General features: G+C 39.7%; 1 protein-coding gene across 1 annotated transcript in view; it reads right to left on the bottom strand.

The window, feature by feature from the left end:
- Positions 1-259: 259 nt before the first annotated feature.
- A2m (alpha-2-macroglobulin) overlaps positions 260-18,992 on the bottom strand; it is a 49,708-nt gene continuing 30,975 nt past the window's right edge. Inside the window, exons 23-36 of the mRNA NM_012488.2 lie at positions 13,839-13,922; positions 12,979-13,155; positions 12,585-12,672; positions 11,669-11,825; positions 11,327-11,401; positions 10,241-10,421; positions 7,363-7,586; positions 4,447-4,665; positions 4,162-4,289; positions 3,293-3,383; positions 2,548-2,616; positions 1,178-1,280; positions 732-773; positions 260-390 (exon numbers count right to left, since the gene is read on the bottom strand). Of these exons, the coding sequence (NP_036620.2) occupies positions 374-390; positions 732-773; positions 1,178-1,280; positions 2,548-2,616; positions 3,293-3,383; positions 4,162-4,289; positions 4,447-4,665; positions 7,363-7,586; positions 10,241-10,421; positions 11,327-11,401; positions 11,669-11,825; positions 12,585-12,672; positions 12,979-13,155; positions 13,839-13,922 (1,655 nt within the window). The 3' untranslated portion in view covers positions 260-373. The remainder of the gene's footprint in view (positions 391-731; positions 774-1,177; positions 1,281-2,547; positions 2,617-3,292; positions 3,384-4,161; positions 4,290-4,446; positions 4,666-7,362; positions 7,587-10,240; positions 10,422-11,326; positions 11,402-11,668; positions 11,826-12,584; positions 12,673-12,978; positions 13,156-13,838; positions 13,923-18,992) is intronic.

Raw genomic sequence — 18,992 nt, 5'->3', positions numbered from 1 at the left:
TCTTTATTGGCTCATAAGCATTCACTCTTTGGCTCTTCCTTGAGGTATCTCTATAACTGAACATGCTTTACTCTCTCTGAGCTGTGATCCAATACTTTTTGACCCATCCCCCATCCATAAATCCCACTGAAACCAATACCTTTTGGTATTCTAAAATTCCTTCCATTCCTGATTTTCATCAGTTTTTATTGAGTACTAGATGTGGAAGCATGAAAATGTAAAAAAATGATGACTGAATTAATGAGGGAATGGTGATGGGTAGATATGAAAAAAATGGTTTATTGATCAAATCTCTGGAAATACAAATACACTGTTTTTCTTGGGAAGTCCTGAGGTCAGGGCTCTGGCGAAACACTTCTTATTCACTGCGTCCTCAGGCATTTCCATAATCTGTGGTAGTGGAAAGAAGAGAAAATTAAGGTAGGCATGGGTTTGCATGAACAAATCATCCCCTCTAAGTCTGAACCGCATAGTGTCTACAACAACCCAATGAATACAGGAGTAGCTGAGACCCACAACAGCTAATTACCCAATAGACTGTGCAGCAAACTAGCTGAGGGTTTAAGAGGCATCACACCTCCCCGAAAGCATACATTTTGCTATAATAATATGCAATCTAAGCAAAATGATTCCTAAAGGAGAGTATTTACCTAGAAGTGTATGGAGGAGGAAATTTGGGACACAAGCTAGAGGGATTCTGGAAGCCCTTTAAAATAATATGAGCTACTTACCTGTGCTGCAGGGAGCGCTGTATTTTGCAACTGCAAACTCATCTAAGTAAAAGAGAAAACAGAAACAAACGCATTATGTGATGTCACTCTGGGCATCTGTGTTTGCACCAGAAATGCCCACGTCATTTCCCTAATCCTCTGCTTGCTGCTCTGGGTAGCCTTCCAGCTACAGTGAGCCACATTTCACCCCGGACTCCTGACAGTCGGTGGTTGTACATCCTTATCTGACAAAAAGTTAAACTCTGTGGTTAGTTGGTTTCTCTGGTTGATGGTTTTAAAATGTGCTTTCTTCCACAGAAGTAAGGAGATGAAAGGGGCAGGTGTCAAACCCGAAGGACACAACAGGAAGTAATAAGAAGCCAGTGTTACTTGGCAGCCTGGCTCATTCCAAGTCTAAGTTTCGGTATTGGGAATTGAATGTCTCTGTTCAGGCTGCTCTCTCTCACCTTTCTCATAGTAATCGTAGACTTTCACTACGGCTGGCTTCAGGTCTCTTATTGGAATATCTTGCTGAACCGTGAAGGACAAGTTCACCGTCTGATTTGACACCTGGAAATCAAAAGGGGCTAAGTGACATCCTGGAACTTTTCATGTTGAAATTAATTGTGGTTTTATGGGTCAGAGATTTTTTATCAGCTGACAATATTGTGCTTGGTATAGAAAACACCCAGAGTAAATGGAATATTGCCAAAAATTACTTCTTAAATGACTAATATAACTTAGCAAGTTCCTACACTTTAATCCAGGGTTTGAAACCATCTTAATGTTTCAACCCTTTAGTATAGTTCCTCAATATTTTGTTGCTACTTAACTGTAATTTTGTTACTGCTATGATTGTAATGTAAATATCTGATATCCTGGATAACTGATATGGATTCTCCCCCGATCCCTCCCAAAAGGTGTTTTGACCCACAGTTTGGGAACTACTGCCTTTTTCAAAAAAACAAAACAAAACAAAACATTTATTTATTTAATATGTTCTGCCTGCAGGTCAGAAGAGGGCACCAGATTCATTACAGATAGTTGTAAGCCACCATGTGGTTGCTGGGATTTGAACTCAGGACCTCTGGAAGAGCAGTCGGTGCTCTTAACCGCTGAGCCATCTCTCCAGCCTGGGAACAACTGCCTTAATCAATGCCAGCACATGGCTCTGTTCATGGAGGGATCTATACATAATATCAGTTTTACTATCTATTATATCTTCTCTTAAACTTCAGAGGTTCAGCAGTTTTGCCTTTCCATCTTGTAAAAATACAGACGCAGACCCAAAGAATTCTATAAAAATCAAGTCACTGTTGCTGTGTCAGCAAAATTCCTATCAATAGAAGTTTGAATAATTCGGCTACTGTTCCCATCTTTTCAATTATTGGTCCATGGATGGACTGCAGCTTTACTATCACGAGGCCCAAGGGCCAGCTGAGATTCACGGTATTGTCCCCTCTTCAACTGTTGATGAAGATGATGATGTAATGACTGACTAATCATAATTATGCATTATTATTTATCTTCCTTGCATTATTCAGTATCTCCCAGCTAACTGGTTGCTATAATAAAAACCTGTTGGGGAGACTGTCTTTCAGGCTTGGAAGTATTCACATCCCTGGATTATATTGCAGAAGTATTCATACGCCAGGAGTATAGTCCACCTACAGGCTCAGGTGAAATAACTCCAAAGAGAGGAGAGCCATTGTGATACTAGAAATCTCATGTCTCTAGCACAGAGGCCACGACTCTAAAATATAGACACACACTTCCCAGATAGTTTCTAGAGGACGATTATATATGTGCTTTCCACATAGACAGTCGGGGGTCTCACCTTATCCAGGTAAATCAAGACATGGTTATTGCTGACTTCTGTTCGGCTCACATGCACAGATCTTTCAAGCTAAAGAAAATGGAGACACCACAAATGTTAAGCATTCCTGGAGAATTCAGGAAAAAGAATGAAAATATCTATTATCAAAATATCCTGAGGGTAGAATTTCTTCAAAGGTTCCTTTTACATGAAAAAGTAAAAGTAAAAATGAGAGGTAATTTGGATAAAGGGCACATGCTATTGGTATGTCATAGGAACACACATGTAAAGTTGATTTATCTGAAGAAAGGGGTTATCCATCACTGAATGGTCAACTCTGAATCTATACATATGAGTAACAAGAAATGGACTCAGCAAGTTGTATTGTATAGTTATGTGCTTGCATAGTATACATATACACCCATATAGGGACATGTACACATATGTAATGATAATTAAGAAAAAGAAGCCATGAATTTGAGAGTGAGTAAGAGGGGAGCATGGGAGACAGAAGAAAGAAAGGGAGAGGGGGAAATGATGTAACTATATTTTAATTAGCATAAAGAAATAAAAGGAAACTTAACAAGTTTCCCCAGTAGCCACGATACAGACAGTGATACATATACAAGCACAATCACACTTTGTTTGGACCAGGCATACATCTTTTAAGAGTTAATGTAACAGTATTTTAATAAATATTATCTTGATCTGGAGATGCATAACATATAAAATGAACTGTGCTATCCTGGCCTTATAGTGAGCATACCATTTTCACTGTTGGTTTCAAGGGGATGAAGCCGGACACCATCTTCACGTCAGCAATTGCCATGTTGGATTCAGAACGGCTTCCAGTGTAACTGAAGGTTCAGGAAAGGAAGAGTTAGGTTTTCCCAAATCAGTAAAGTCTTTTTCTCTGTCTGCATAGTGTATACTGTATGGTTCTATGAAGTACACATAAGACTTTCCAAGGATCCTGAAAAACCTGGTGTGCATTAGAATTTGTACAGAATTGAGTAAACCCATAGAAACCAGATCTGGAACCAGAATTCAAGCCTGTGGTCTCAGGTCTGTGTTCTTAAGGAAGCCTAGACAGGTGACAGGCCCTAGAGGGTTCTAATCTGTTCTGGGTTTCCTGTTATCCTCACTTTATCACCAGAGTTTCCTGGGTAGAGCAGCAAGCCGAGTGTTTGTGAGTTCTGTGGCCACTTGATTCCTGCTGTATACATGCATGCTGTTTTCCAAACGTATTATACCGTATGTGACTAGATTTACTTATTGATAGTAGAATTACAATGGAAAAGCCACTACTTCCTTTCATTTAAATCTTCCCAGAATTTTTTTCTGTAAAGACCAAGATTACTAAAGGATCTCATTACATAGAAGGAATTCAAGTAATAGACAAAGGATGGTACTATTCATTAATCTATTATCAGGAGTAAGTGAAGATTCAAGGGAATTAACTTCTGAAGGTAGAGAACAGGCAACACAGCTCCGTTGCTGAGAAACTCGATTTTACCAACTTAATACCTTATTTCTGAAACAGATCCGGATATTTGCTACCCAACAGCTTTGTTTAGTGATCAGCTCTGGTAAAAAGCTGGGTTGTTTTCCCCAGATTATGAAACTTGGTCTTACCTGATGTTGAGTGAGATCTGGAAGCTGGTGTGAGCTTTGGGATCCTCACATGTCCCAGGCAGAGTCTGCACCACCACAGTGAAGGGGAACTCCTCCTCTCTCGGGAGAACACTGTATTTCAAGGATGTCTGTGGCACATTTAAGATAGGCATCTGTTTTTCTCCTTTCCTCAGGATTCCCCTCGGCTCCCTCCTCTTTTTCTGACTTGTTCATTTGCTCGCCTGAGTTCTGGCTTTTTACAGGAAGAGCGATTCCTGGGACCCTCCTACTTTACCCAAGTCTCACCTGGAGATAGACACAGCCTTCTCCTGTCACCTTCACGGTGTAATCCCCAGGCACAGTCGGCAATGTGACTCTCTGGAGTAATAATTGGTTGTTGTTGTTGACTTGGAATTTTGTAGAAAATGTGCCCGAAGAATGGATGGTCACCTGTGCAGCTTTCTTAGCTCTTGTGAAAGTGGCGGACCCGTATTTGGACAAAGCGTGGAGAGCCACTACAGTGTCCTGAAAGAAGAGGATAACTCATTCAGGGATGGCCACATCCTTTAGTGATTGGTTGCCCAGAGCTCTGATGCTTAGGCCCTACAGTGATACTTTTGGATGAAAATATCAGTAGAAGACTGTTCTAGTTTCACTGAAAATGTCTCACATAGAATCATGTAGTTGAACACTTGTGCATTTCCCTGTTGGTGACACTCTGTGGGGAATTTTAGATGGTGGCCTTGCTGGAGGGAAAGTATGCCACTGGGGGTGGGTTTCCAGAGTAAAAAAAACCCTGCATTAATGTCACTTGGCTTTCTGCTCCATGCTTCATGTTCAAAATGTGGTTCCTTGGTGTCTAGCTCCTGCCACCACATCTGCCCTGTGCCATCACGCTTCCTTTTCCTCTTCCTCTTCCTCACCAAGAGACAGACTCTTACCTGTTTGGAACTATAAGCCAAACAACCCTTGCCTTCTGTAAGTTGCCTTGGTTGTGGCGTTTTATCACAGCAATAAGAAAGGAACTAATGCAGTGGTCCTTAAGTCACTGGCAGCGTGGATCCTGGAAGGGATTCTGTTCTGGTGGGAATCCCAGGTAGCTCTTGTGAGTAGGTTGTCATAAAAAGGACAATCCTCACCTATCCAGATCTCTGGCTTCCTGCTTTCAAATAGGGTATCATGTTCCCAAATATGCTCCCTCCATGGCTATCCACTGTAAGGTGGGAAAGCCACCAGGCAAAGCAGCCCACACCAGAACCTTATTTCAAATGTTCATATGCTCTCTGGACTCTCAAAAGCAAAACACAGTGGAGCGCTTGCCTAGCAAGTGCAAGGCCCTGGGTTCGGTCCTCAGCTCCGGAAAAAAAAAAAAAAAAAAAAAAGCAAAACATAGCCTCCTTGCTTTGTAGAACTACTCTCATGTATTTTGTTATGAACGAAAAAGACAAGACACTAATATAGGTATGAAAACTCCTATTTTCCAACATCTGTTAGCAGTCACACGGGGTTTAGTTTCCTAATTTTGTATCGTCCTCATGTAGATATTTAAGATTTAAAGATTGATTATAACCTTCAGGTGGATAACAGGATCATAGCATCACCTATATGCCCTGAGTTGTACATCCTACAAATAAGTCAGCAAATTAATTTTGATCTCCCCCTGTATAAAGTTTTGTGATATGGGATGTCGAAAATATATGTAAATGGGAATGGAGTGCTTTCTTGGCATTAGGTCTTTACTTATGATGTCACTTTGACCATTGTGATCCTATCTGCTGTTTCCTAGCCAAAACTTAGTCTGGTTCCCTTCCCAAATTAAACACTTCTCTGCTGATGAGAAGCCGAGGCCTTTTATAACTGTGCTCAGAGTCAGGCTTTCTCCAAAGGAAGCAGAGTCTTATAAACAAATCCCTGACGTATTGCTGTTCTGACTTGGCTCTCCCAGCTCAGCAAATACCACCTGTGCTCAACTCCCCCTTGCTACACACATTCTCAATGCTGCTGGCATGAGCTGTGAGGGAATATTTAAATAATAGATTTCTAAGAGATAAATAAAACATTTTTAATAAAATAACTCATTTTTTATTCATGTGGGGAAAATAATCTTATTTTTTAACACAATAGAAAAAGACAAGGTTATATTTCTCTATACCCTCCTTTCACTTACAGAGGACATATGCTAACATATGTCTCTGAGAATAAAGCATCTTCCTGGGCACATGCTGATGAATTGTTTAGGTGTACGAATATAGAGTTGAGCTTGAGTAAACATATTTTTGTATACTAAGAGGCATCTGGAGACCATCAAAAGTGTCTGGTTTAAATATAGGCCTACAAATGGACACATTTGTAAGGAAATAGGGTTGAGTTAGGGTTCCTATGAACAGCTCAAAAGAGAATCTTAGCCTTCAAGAAGAACAATAGGTGTCCTGCTGTGGACACATAGATTTGTTGTTGAAACTAGGAGACTGTAGGATGATGTCACACAGGTGAAGTTAGGTACACGATAGAATGAGGCCTGTCATTGGATAAGAAGGAAGGATGGGTGGGAGAAAAGTTTTAGAGAGAGGAGAAGACTAGAACGAGAGAGAAGTGGCCGTGAGAACATGGAGGCAGATGTTAAGATTCTTCTCTGCACCTTTACAGTTTGTTATGAATATTCATAAGGAATGGATGTGTACAGGGATTTGTGTGTCTAGATGAGCAAATTATATGTTATCAATTGGATCAGAGGTTATTGTGCTGTGTGTTCTTTCATGTGGTGATTTAAGTCCAAGATAGTATATGGTAGCTGGAGACATGTGTATGGGGTGGCAACCTGCCTTGGGACTGGATAGGTAGAGAGATTGTTGCCAGGCTCAGAGAGAAGCCATCAGCAGTGTGATATGAGATAGAGCAAAATGAGTGAGAGACTTTGCTGACTGAGATGAAGATGTCTACCAGATATCTTGGGGCACTGCAGTGCCAGACCTAGTGTGGGGTAAAAGACAGCCTTTTATTTTTTATAATTTTACAGCAACAGGAGACCATGGTAATGCAAGACTGAGGTAGAGTGTCAGAGTTTAAGAATTCTTCTTTAGCTGTCTTTGAATTGCTTTTTATTATCTCTGTATCTGAATAATCCTCCAAGTTACCTTCATTGTTTTCTTCTCATGTGTGTTTTTAGTCAGCAAACCTTTCACTAACTAAAGATGAAGTAAAATGCTCTAGCCAATCACTTACCTGGGTGGAAGAGAAGCCACCGTGGGAATTCTGCTGCTTTGTGAGCCACTTCACGATGAGCATGGCAGCCGTTAGGTCCTCTTGGGTTGGAGCTGGCTCAGTGGTAAGATAAGCCAGGAGCACATATGCAGTCATCTCTACCTCAGCCGAGGGAGCCTGGGGTTGGTACCAGAGGGCCACTGACACGCTGGGTTTCTGAGGTCTGGTCCAGTGGACAGAATCTTCTGGAGGTGGAAAAAGGATGCGTATGAGTGATTAAATATTTGCACTTAATTGCTTGGAAGTATCCAAGACAGAGTTAAAGTGAGCTAAAGTGAGGACAGCTCTTCAAAGGTCATTCTTAAGAAATACTCAAGTTAATAAAAAAAAAAGAAAGAAAGAAAGAAAAGAAAGAAAGAAAACAATGCAAAGAATCAGCTAAAAAAAAAAGAAACCAAAAGAAGAAATAAAACTAACTCTTATACTTTTAAGGATATTATCAAGAAAATAAAAAGCCAGCCTTCAAACTTAATAAAAACATCCACAAATCATATGTTTGAGGGGGGTCAAAAAGACAAACAATTCAAATAAAAATGACCAAAGGACTTGTGTAGACATTTCCCCAAAACTGTAAAAAATTAAAATTAAAGAAAAAGCCAAAACACATGAAAAGATGTTCCACATTATTAGTCATTAGAGAAATGCAAATGAATACCACAGGGAGAAACCACTTTCCCAACCACCAGGATGACTATAATTAAAAGGTAAAAAACATGTTGTTGAGGATGTAGGGAAATTGGAATCCCGTATCCTGCTGATGGAACTATAAAATGATTCATTTGTGATGGAAGACAGTTTGGCTGCTCCACAAAAGGTTAGCTAGAATTACTGTGTGAGTCACATAGCTTATATTTGTGAGTCTAGCACTAGAGTGGCTGAAGCAGGAGAAATGCAATGTGTTTGATGGCATCAAGAGCTACATTCAAGTTCCAGACAAGCCTAGCCCATACGGTGAGACCATGTTTAATAATAAATGAACAAATAAATAAAAAAGGTTTTACAATTCCAAAAAAAAGATGTCTGTGGTTATATATAAGATAGTTGGATTTATGATTGCATGGGGAATGGTCATATCATGTTAGATATAATTATAACCTTGTTTCTGCTTCATTTGGAAATTAAACACAATATGTAGACAAAAAAAAAAAGAGAGAGAGATAACGGTCCTTAGGTGTAAATGGGAAGTCAACATTTCAATCCAGCCAATGTAGGGTGGTGTTGGAAGAGTGACAGGCCCTTTAACCACTTACGACTTAAGACAGTTACTACAGTTGTGTGATGGGAGAAAGTTTTCTCATAGGCTGAGGGTATTGTCTGCTTCAGACAGGATCTAGAGCTTAACCAGAATGTATTAGATATCTTGTAAAGCCCTTCCTGAGGAGGCTCTTGTGACTATCACAAAGCACATGGAATGATTAAAAAATGTATACTCATTAGATTGTCAAAAAAATTACTGTGGTCTTTAAAACAGCTGATACGGCCGTTAAGGAGTAGGACTGACAAGGATTGTCACAGAAAGTCAGTTTTTCTTTGAGAGCAACTTGGCAATAGTCAGCAAAGAAAATAAACGTCTCGTCTACAATGAGTCATTCATTGTGCTACTAGAAGTCTAACTTGGAGGAAACTGGTGCGCGCACAGAGACTGGCACCTGTGCATCTACTGCTGTGTTAGCAGTCAAGAAGTCTAACACAGTGCCACACATCTGTAATCCCAGTACTTGGGTTTGGACTGAGGTGGGACAGCTGTGACTTTGAGGCTAGCTGAGGCTACCTAGCAGGACTTTGTCTAACAAATAGAAGACGAAGGATGAAAATCAATAGCTATTGCAAGGGAGGTTCATTACTATAATCTTACACCTAAAAATCAAGAGGAAAACAAGCTGTGAGATATCAATGGGTATGATACTACATACATAAAGCTAGACACTTTAAAAACTTAAAATATTATTTATGGATACATATGCAAGAAATACATAGATATATATCGCATATATACATATAAGTAGAAATCATGATAATGAATTTAAGATAATGTTAATCTCTAGAGGTGTAAATGACACATGAGTTTTTTTTATGCACTGAGAATACTTTAGTTTTTACACTGGGAATGAGTTACTCTGGTATTTTCTAATTATTCTTTATGCCTTTTGCAACAACTGAAATATTTCTCAATGTATTAAGAACATTAAATGACACTAGCAAAGAAGAAAGACAAGTTCACTGGATATGTGCGTTGTATTTTCTGTCTCTTTAACTTGTCATATAAGCTGCGACACATGGAAAACTATTACCTGAGAATAAAAAAGACCGATCAACATGACTAACTTGTGTAATGAATAAAACACCAGAACTTTCTCACGAGGTCACCAAGTAAGGGTCAGGTTTAGATTAGGAAGTGACATCTTAGTAGTAGGTAATGACAGCTATTCTCTTGTAACATTCACCACCGGGCCACAGACCCCACTGTCTTCACATTTACTATTCGTTACTATTCTATTCGACAACTCCAGGGGGAACAGAGTTGTTTGCAGATGAAGGAGCGGAACCATCAGTGACTGGATGGCTTGCCCAGCTTCACATGAATACTTCATTTTGGAACAAATCTCCAACACTGAGCTTCTCACTGCTACACCTGATGCTTCTTAGTTTTTGATGTGTGATTTCACTTCTAAAAGTCCTAGATTTTAAAAGTAAATTCTACTTGGAATAGATAGATACATCTAGATAATAGATGATGGGTAGCAGAGAGGACAGATTACAAAAGGCAGAGCAGGGAAATTCTGCAGTATGGTTTTGATACACAACATGTTAGCAGGAGAATGGCCTCAGATGCACTCACCTTCTTTTACAGCCTCCTCATCGAGTGATTTCAGGATCTCCTTCTTCGTGTCCTGGTTACCAGCAAGGGCAAATGCATAGGCCAACAGCGCCTTAGTGTAGACATGGCTGCCACCAGCTCCTCCCCTTGCTGACTTCCAGGCTGTGTCCAGGCAAAAGAGGGCATTGCGGACAACAGGATGCTGTGATCGGGGAGCAGAAAGGAGACAGCAATGTGAGGAAAGGTGCTGACATTCCCAGGTGAGCAGACAGAGTAGACCTGGCGATAAGAAGGGTTTCCAATTCATTCTTAGACAGGCAGGGAAGAAGCAGCAGCTAACCAAGGCCCAGGAAATATCACAGAAGAGGCAGAAAGAATGTAACAGCCACAGGATGGGGAGGAGTGTTATGACATGCTCGCTTCTGAAGATGGTGTGGCTATTACATTCATGAGCTTGCAGTAGCTGGGGCTACCTGCACAAGACACATGATCAAGCCAGTCAAAATTCTGGCAGAGATGGGGCAGGTGTTCTCCATATCCCACCCTCTACTTTGGCTCTCGTGGCATTTGGTAGTTTCTAGAGGAAGAGGGAATCATTATTTCTCAAGAATGCAGCCTCCCATCAGAGCCCCATGTGTGGATCCACACCCATGAACATATTAGCGGCACTAACTGGATTTTGCAGTTATATTTTTCAAAAAACAGGCATGATGTGGGAAGGGATGAGTTGAAGAGGATAAGGCAGGGGAAGTTGGAGGGAGGAAACGGAATGGGGTAGATATGATTTATGTGATTGTAGATGCATTTATGAAATTCTTAAAAGTAAAAAATTAAATAGTTTACCATTAAGTATTTATCTGGTATTAGCCATGCCTTTAGGATTCTTTAGGGAGTGAAAATGGCTAAAGGAGAGAAACAGCATAGATACAGCCCTCAGAAAATGCAAACCTTTCCTCTCTGCTGGAGCAAATGGGTTTGGGAAGCATTTGCACTGCATAGAAGGGAAACAGACACATGCTGTTTAGGAAGCTCAAGTCTCAGACAACAGGCCAGAGAGTTTTGTTGCACTCAGAACCATCCTTTGATATGGAAGGAAGTGGCACCTACAGTGACAGGAAGAGACATCTCCAGGAGAGCTATGGTGATGTAGGCAGACAAGGTGACTTCATCTTCTACTCCTCCCTGTGAATGGGCAAGAAGAAGTGATCTGAGTAGTTCTAGGAATTTTATTAACTAGCTATTCTTATTCTGCTGTGCTGTGGAACCTGTCATTTTTTAATATCCACCCCCAAACATTACATTACAATCAATATGAACTCTATTCTCTCTTTCTTGGTAATGTCTAGGTCTTATTGTTCTTTGGTGGCTCTGCCTGTAATTTCTGCCCTACAATCTCTGTGCTCACAGATCTTATAATGGATAAACCAGAACTAGCTCTGGAATACTCACCTTCATGGCATTGTTGAGCAGTGACCCGGAGCTCCTGAAACAACCATTGTCCTTCTGCTGCTGAGAGAGCCATAAGAGGGCTTGGGTGATGTGTACTTCATCGATGAAGATATATTTTCGAGCCTGAGCAAAACTCTTCAGTACAAAGGCTGTGAGCCTGAGTGAGGTGGAAATGATTGTATATTTGCTGTTACAATGATTTTAGAGCCCCATCACATCAACATGCCTTGAGAGTCCCTTCCTGACACTAAAGAAGTATCTAACAGGAATTGGTGGACACTGGAGATTCCCTCTTCCCGGTCTCCAGAATTTGCCTTAGCCATAATAAAGAATCTACAAATTTCTGACACACTTGTTTTTCTTGGCTTTTTGAGAAGATGAAACAACATGGGATGGTTCTTGACCTTTGGAAGGTTTCTTGCTACGTATTGATGACAGTATCGTCACATGTCCATGTTACATGCAGTAACTTTATGTTTGCTTTTACTTAGGAATGCAAAACTAAAATTTTGCATCATTCTATCCTTAATTCTTTCCCCTCTAAATGAATCCATCCTCTCCCAAGGTAAGTATGATCCAAGAAAGATAATAAAAAGTGAAGCCGATACGGCTTATCTAGAAGTCATGTGATATGCTCACTATATCCCTTTAAAACTCTTGGTTAGGGGAACTTAGAAAAGAAAATGTTGCTATATATAATATGACCAGGATAACTTTTAAGAACACATTTAACATTCATATATCTGAATATCAGATTCTCTGCTTGTTAATTCTCCAATATTGGTGCACTTGTTTAATACAATTCACACTAATTTCAACAATACATGTCTTGACAGAGTTGTTATTGACATAACTAGGGTGCTACATGTAAAGAGCTTGTTCAAAATAAGAACTCAAGCCATGGGCTTCCCCTTACCAGGTATTGGCATGATTCCTGCCAGGTTTATCCCCAAAGGTGCTGTAGGAGCCATCCCGGTGCTTGTAGTTTAATTGTCTTTGGTAGCCTGTGAGTGGGGATTAGTGAAACAATATGGCAGGGTGAGGATCTGTGGTAGCCAGAAAGATTATTAAAATGCTTGACTTCTCTTGTACCTGTTTAAAACTGTTTTGCCATATCTAAAGCATGCTCTGGGTTCATAACGTGTTATTAGAAGTTGGAGAGTAGAGTTATTTCTATGAAATAAACCGTGCTGGTGTTTTCTATTGTGTTAGTGGGATAATATGCAGTTGTAATGATAAATAACTCAACCTCATTGAAGAAGCCAACTGAAACAATACTGCCAACCTTCACCCTCTCATTCAGTACCTACCCGTATTGAGATAGGCAATGGCCTTGGTCTTGATCTCCTGTGTCAGCTGCTGTGTTTCATTCAGATAGTCCAGGACATAGATATTAGGAGCAAATAGAACCATGTTCTGTTCTCCACAGCCATAGGGCATCTTGAGGAGATCCTGTGTATTCTGCATGGCAGAACCCAATATATCTCCTAGAAAATGGGAGAAATGGGAAATAATGACCTTTAAGATTATATCCGAAATAAATAATTAGCCATGTTTAAGAAAATGAGTACCTTTACAAAGGGTGCAGACAGGACATTGGAATTGTTGGAATTTGGAAATTATTGGAAACAGTTCAAAGAAGAGAAATTAAAATTGTAATTTGATGAATTTGTGTATATATATATATGTATGCATGTATATTTTAACCTCGGCTGGCCACAGACTATGCATGTATCCTCCTGCCTCAGGCTTTTAATGTTGGGATTGTGGTATATACTACCACACTTTGTTGTTGTTGTCTTTTGTTTTGAATAGATATTTATAGAACAGTAACACCATATGGACTGAGAAGTTACATTATTATATTAAAAGTGTGTCTGTATATGTCAAAACAATTTTTACAAAAGAGGTAATATCTTAAGAGAGAGTGCAAGGGGAAACCATGGGAGGGGTTAGAGGGAAGAAATGGAAGTGGAAAATGATGTAATTATGTTTTAATTAAGAAAATTAAGAATTTTAAAGTAAAAACAATTTTTGCTGTATAAATACAAACTACATATAAATATGTGTGTGAGTGTGTGGGTGTGTGTATATACACATGCACAAATATATGAACAAAAAAGAAATACAGCAAAAGTTAATGTCCAAATTCTCTAGGGAATGAACTCACCCAAAACTGTGACAGAGGCTCTGGCAGATTCCTCTACCACGTCTGATGGCAGCTTCAGGGCTATCAGTTCAGATACCTCAGCACCTAGGGCCAGAAGCACAGTCACAGGGGAGACCATTCTGCACTGGATCCTTCAGAGATGCTGATGGCCCAGAACTAGAGTTGTGCCTTAACCATGAGCTACTTCTGAAAAGTTCTTCCTTTTAAAAGATAAACAGTCTTTTTTTTCTCCTGATCTTAGAAGTTACTGAGACTTGAAGATTTTTATTCCAAATCTCCTCGGTGTGAAGTAGAATTTCCAAACAAGGTGACAAGTGAGTGAGAGTACAGAGCTGGAGGTTGGTGGCAGTCACCCCACTGTCTGCAGGATAAGATGACCCATTTTAGCTTTCCCACTCACAGCTTCTCTCTCAAAAGCCGTGAAAGGGGAAAAATGCAACAAAGGTTCGTGTGTATAAATAAGCAAAGAAAACCTCCCTCAAAAGTTCAAACTCTACAACAATGTCATGTCCTTTCTTTCAGATGTGAATGTGGTATATCTTAATGGGAAACCTCTAAAATAAGAGTGAACAAATGAATAGTACCTGACTCATTATAAAGAAAACAATCACTGTATATAAAAATAAAGTGGAAAGTATAATAGTTATTTTTCTTTCATAAAGTTATTCCTATGTACCCTCTTCACAAAGTTAATGTCAATCATTTTGAAAGAGAAATACTCTAAGCAAAAATAAAAATAAAAAGGTGGAAGAAAATATGTGGGCTTATTTAAAATAAGATAACAATTGTTGAATAAATATATGTGCCATTTTAATCTTGGTGGAATTTACAAAAAGAAAAAAAAAGAAATTGCGATATTTATCATCTCATCCTCATAAAATTAATGTTGAGTTACATAAGAGGTCAGATACCATAGGTCAGGTTGAAAGGAAACATAATGTGCCCATCAAATAACCAATACCATTCAATCCAGGTCAAAAGAGACAAAATATTCAAACATGTGTGGTCAAATGACATTTTATAAAAATGCCTCAAACAAACAAGAGCAAAGTTCAACTCCTCTTATGATGATCAAGACAGGATCAAAATATTTTCAATCCAAAATTTTGACAACATTTGTAAACAATGGAGCTAGATAAAGATGCTGAGTGTATGTTCTGGAAATGTGAACTTATGGAAGCAAAAAGACAAGGAGGTGCTTGTAACCAAGCCTAGAGAGAATGTGATGAGATGGAAAATCTTAAGCCCCATGCAAGGCTCAGCCAGCATCTCTTCAGGGACTAGAGCATCTTTGGAAATTCATTACACAGAAACAAGTCTTAGATGCCTGGAACAGGTGACCCACAACTGGAGAGACCTCAAACCAGAAGTGCAGAACTGTTAAAGATGGCGCCATTTTAACCACTTCATGTTTGCTTTCCCCAGTTGACACAGCACTTGACAGAGATCTCCCCAAGCCCAGTTGGTACAGGGGAAAAAGACAACCAGAGAGAGTCGTCCACCCCAGCTGGTATGCTGGCTTCACAGGAAGCCTACTGTGGTCCAACTCACAGAAAACCTGAGGGCAATGCCACAGTTAGATTACACATATTCGGATGAAGATAGCTCAAGGCACATTGCTATAAAACCTTAGGGCAAGCAGAAAGAAAGTCTTGTTAGTAGATAAAATCTAAAAAGGATTAAAAACAACATTGCAGACAAACATCAGACCACAAAAGGAAGAAATGAAGCATCTACACCTACAGGCCAGGAACGGTTAACACATGGAGTAGAGCAGGACTTACCTGTCAATAACCCACCTCAGATGCAAAAGGGTAAGAGTCTCCCATGTAAAGACCAAAAATGAATGGATGGATTAAAGCAAGACCTAACTATGTGGCACTGCAACAGAATCACCTTTTCAGGACCCATATGGGAACCAAAAATGGGGATAATGGCACTTCTATCGTGCAAAATAAAATTAAAATTATATGAAAAGATTTAGAGACATTTATAGAGACTCATTCTTTTTTTGAGACTCATTCTTGAAGAGAAAATAACAATTGTAAAAATGCATGTACCTCCAAATCAGAGTGTATAGACAAAACAAATATTAAAGGGTACAGAGTGATACAGGCTGTCATGCAATAATGGTGGGGAACCTCAATACCACAATTCAAAGTACAGATAAATCATCCAGGGAGAAAAAGAATAAAACTCCCACTTAAGCAACCCTCTACCTAACAGATGGTTGCAGAACACTTCATAGAAGACAACAGAACACCATTCTTCTTTATGGGATGGAAGCAATGCTTATAAATTGTATTTGTTTGGCCAAGAGATAAAGGCTCTGATTATCAAGTGGAATAACTTTCTCAGATTTTCTTGGCTAACCTTTCCTTTATTCCTTGTTATCCTCCATCTTCCTGGCTCAAATTCCCTCCATATAATGATAATGATAACAATAACAACAACAACAACAACAACAACAACAACAACAACATTAAATACATAGCTAACATTTGCTACTTTAAAAAATTAGTTTTGGAGCAGTCAGGGGCAAGACCCTTCCGGTTTCTGCCTGCACCTGGAGCTGACCCAGACTTGCAGCTCTCTGTACCCAAATTCTGTAGGGAAGAGAGATGGACTCTCAGACGTGCAGATGAACCTGAGAGCTGAGGGGAGACCACCACTTCTGTTCACCTCAAGAGGAACCCACCTAGAGCTCTCTGGACACAGGAACCTAGGAGCAGTCAGAGAGAAGATCCTTCTGGTCTCTGTCTGTGCCCAGAGCTGAAAGCCAGTTGCCAGGAGTGCTGACACACCTGAAGGCAGAGCTAAGACCACCACTTCTGTACTGAGGGACCTGCCTGGAGCCCTCAGGACACACAAACCCAGAAGGAGTCTGAGACAGGACTCTTCTGGTTTTTGCCTGTGCCCAGAGCTGACCCAGTCCCACAGCTCTTTGTACCCAGACCTGGCTGGGATAAAGTCAGTCTCAAGGAGTACTGATACACAGGCTTACAGGAGGGTCAAGTCACTGTCAGAAACAGCAAGACCAGCTAACACCAGAGACAACCAGATGGCAAGAGGCAAGCATAACCTAACCAACAGAAACCAAGACTACTTGGCAACATCAGAGCCCAATTCTCCCACCAAAGCAAATACTGGGTACCCCAACACATCAGAAAAGCAAGATTTGGTTTTAAAATCACATTTCATGATGATGATAGAGGACTTTAAGAAGGACATAAATAACTCCCTTAAAGAAATAAAGGGCAACACAGGTAAACAAGTAGAAGCACTTAAAGAATTACAGGAGAACACAACCAAACAGGTGAAGGAATTGAACAAAACAATCCATGATCTAAAAATGGAAATAGAAAAAATAAAGAAAGCACAAAGGGAGACAACCCTGGAGATAGAAAACCTAGGAAAGAGATCAGAAGTCATAGACGAAAGCATCACCAACAGAATACAAGAGATAGAAAAGAGAATCTCAGGGGTAGAAGATACCATAGAAAACATCAACACAACTGTCAAAGATTATGTATAATGCAAAAAACTCCTAACCCAAAACATCCAGGAAATCCAGGACACAAGATCAAACCTAAGGATAATAGGTATAGAAGAGAGTGAAGACTCCCAACTTAAAGGGCCAGTAAATATCTTCAACAAAATTATACAAGAAAACTTCCCTAACCTAAAGAAAGAGATGCCCATAAACATACAAGAAGCCTACAGAACTCCTAATAGATTGGACCAGAAAAGAAACTCCTCCTGTCACATAATAGTCAAAATGCCAAATGCACAAAACAAAGAAAGAATATTAAAAGCAGTAAGGGAAAAAGGTCAAGTAACATATAAAGGCAGACCTATCAGAATTACACCAGACTTCTCACCAGAGACTATGAAAGCCAGAAGATCCTGGGCAGATGTCATACAGACCCTAAGAGAAAACAAATGCCAACCCAGGCTACTATAGCCAGCAAAATTCTCAGTTAACACAGATGGAGAAACCAAGATATTCCAAGACAAAACCAAATTTACACAATATCTTTCTACAAATTCAGCCCTACAAAGGATAATAGATGGAAAACTCCAACACAAGGAGGGAAACTACACACTAGAAAAAAGTAAGAGGGTTGGGGATTTAGCTCAGTGGTAGAGCGCTTGCCTAGCAAGCGCCCTGGGTTCGGTCCCCAGCTCTGAAAAAAAAAAAAAAAAAGGAAAAAAGTAAGAAAGTATCTCTTTGCAACGAAACCCAAAGAAGAGAGACACACAAACAGAATTCCAGCTCTAACAAAAGACAGGAAGCAACAATCACTATTCCTTAATATCTCTTAACATCAATGGAATCAATTCCCCAATAAAAAGACAGACTAACAGACTGGATACATAAAGAGGACCCAGCATTTTGTTGCATACAGGAAACGCACCTCAGAGGCAAAGACAGACACTACCTCAGAGTAAAAGGCTGGAAAACAACTTTCCAAGCAAATGGTCTGAAGAAACAAACTGGAGCAGTCATTCTAATACAGAATAAAATCGACTTTCAACAAAAAGTCATCAAAAAAGATAAGGAAGGACACTTCATATTCATCAAAGGAAAAATACACCAAAATGAACACTCAATCCTAAATATCTATGCTCCAAATGCAAGGGCCCCTACATTCATAAGAGAATCCTTACTAAAGCTCAAAGTACACATTGCACCTCACACAATAATAGTGGGAGACATCAACACCCCACTCTCAACGATGGACAGATCACAGAAACAGAAACTAAACAGAGACATAGAGAAACTAACAGAAGTTATGAACCAAATGGATTTAACAGATATTTATATAACATTTCATCCTAAAACAAAAGAATACACCTTCTTCTCACTACCTCATGGAACCTTCTTCAAAATTGACCATATAACCAGTCACAAAACAGGCCTCAACAGATACAAGAATATTTAAATAATCCCCTGCATCCTATCAGATCACCGTGGACTAAGGCTAGTCCTCAATAACAACAAAAACAACAGAAAGCCCAGGTACACATGGAAGTTGAACAACACTCTACTCAATGATAACTTGGTCAAGGAACAAATAAAGAACGAAATTAAACATCTTTCAGAAGTTAATGAAAACTTTTAACAATATACCCAAACTTATGGGACACAAT

Source organism: Rattus norvegicus, chromosome 4, assembly GCF_036323735.1.
Source record: "Rattus norvegicus strain BN/NHsdMcwi chromosome 4, GRCr8, whole genome shotgun sequence".
Taxonomy (NCBI): Eukaryota; Metazoa; Chordata; class Mammalia; order Rodentia; family Muridae; genus Rattus; species Rattus norvegicus.
Note: the sequence above shows the minus strand (reverse complement) of the source record. Positions and strands in the feature narration are given on the sequence as shown.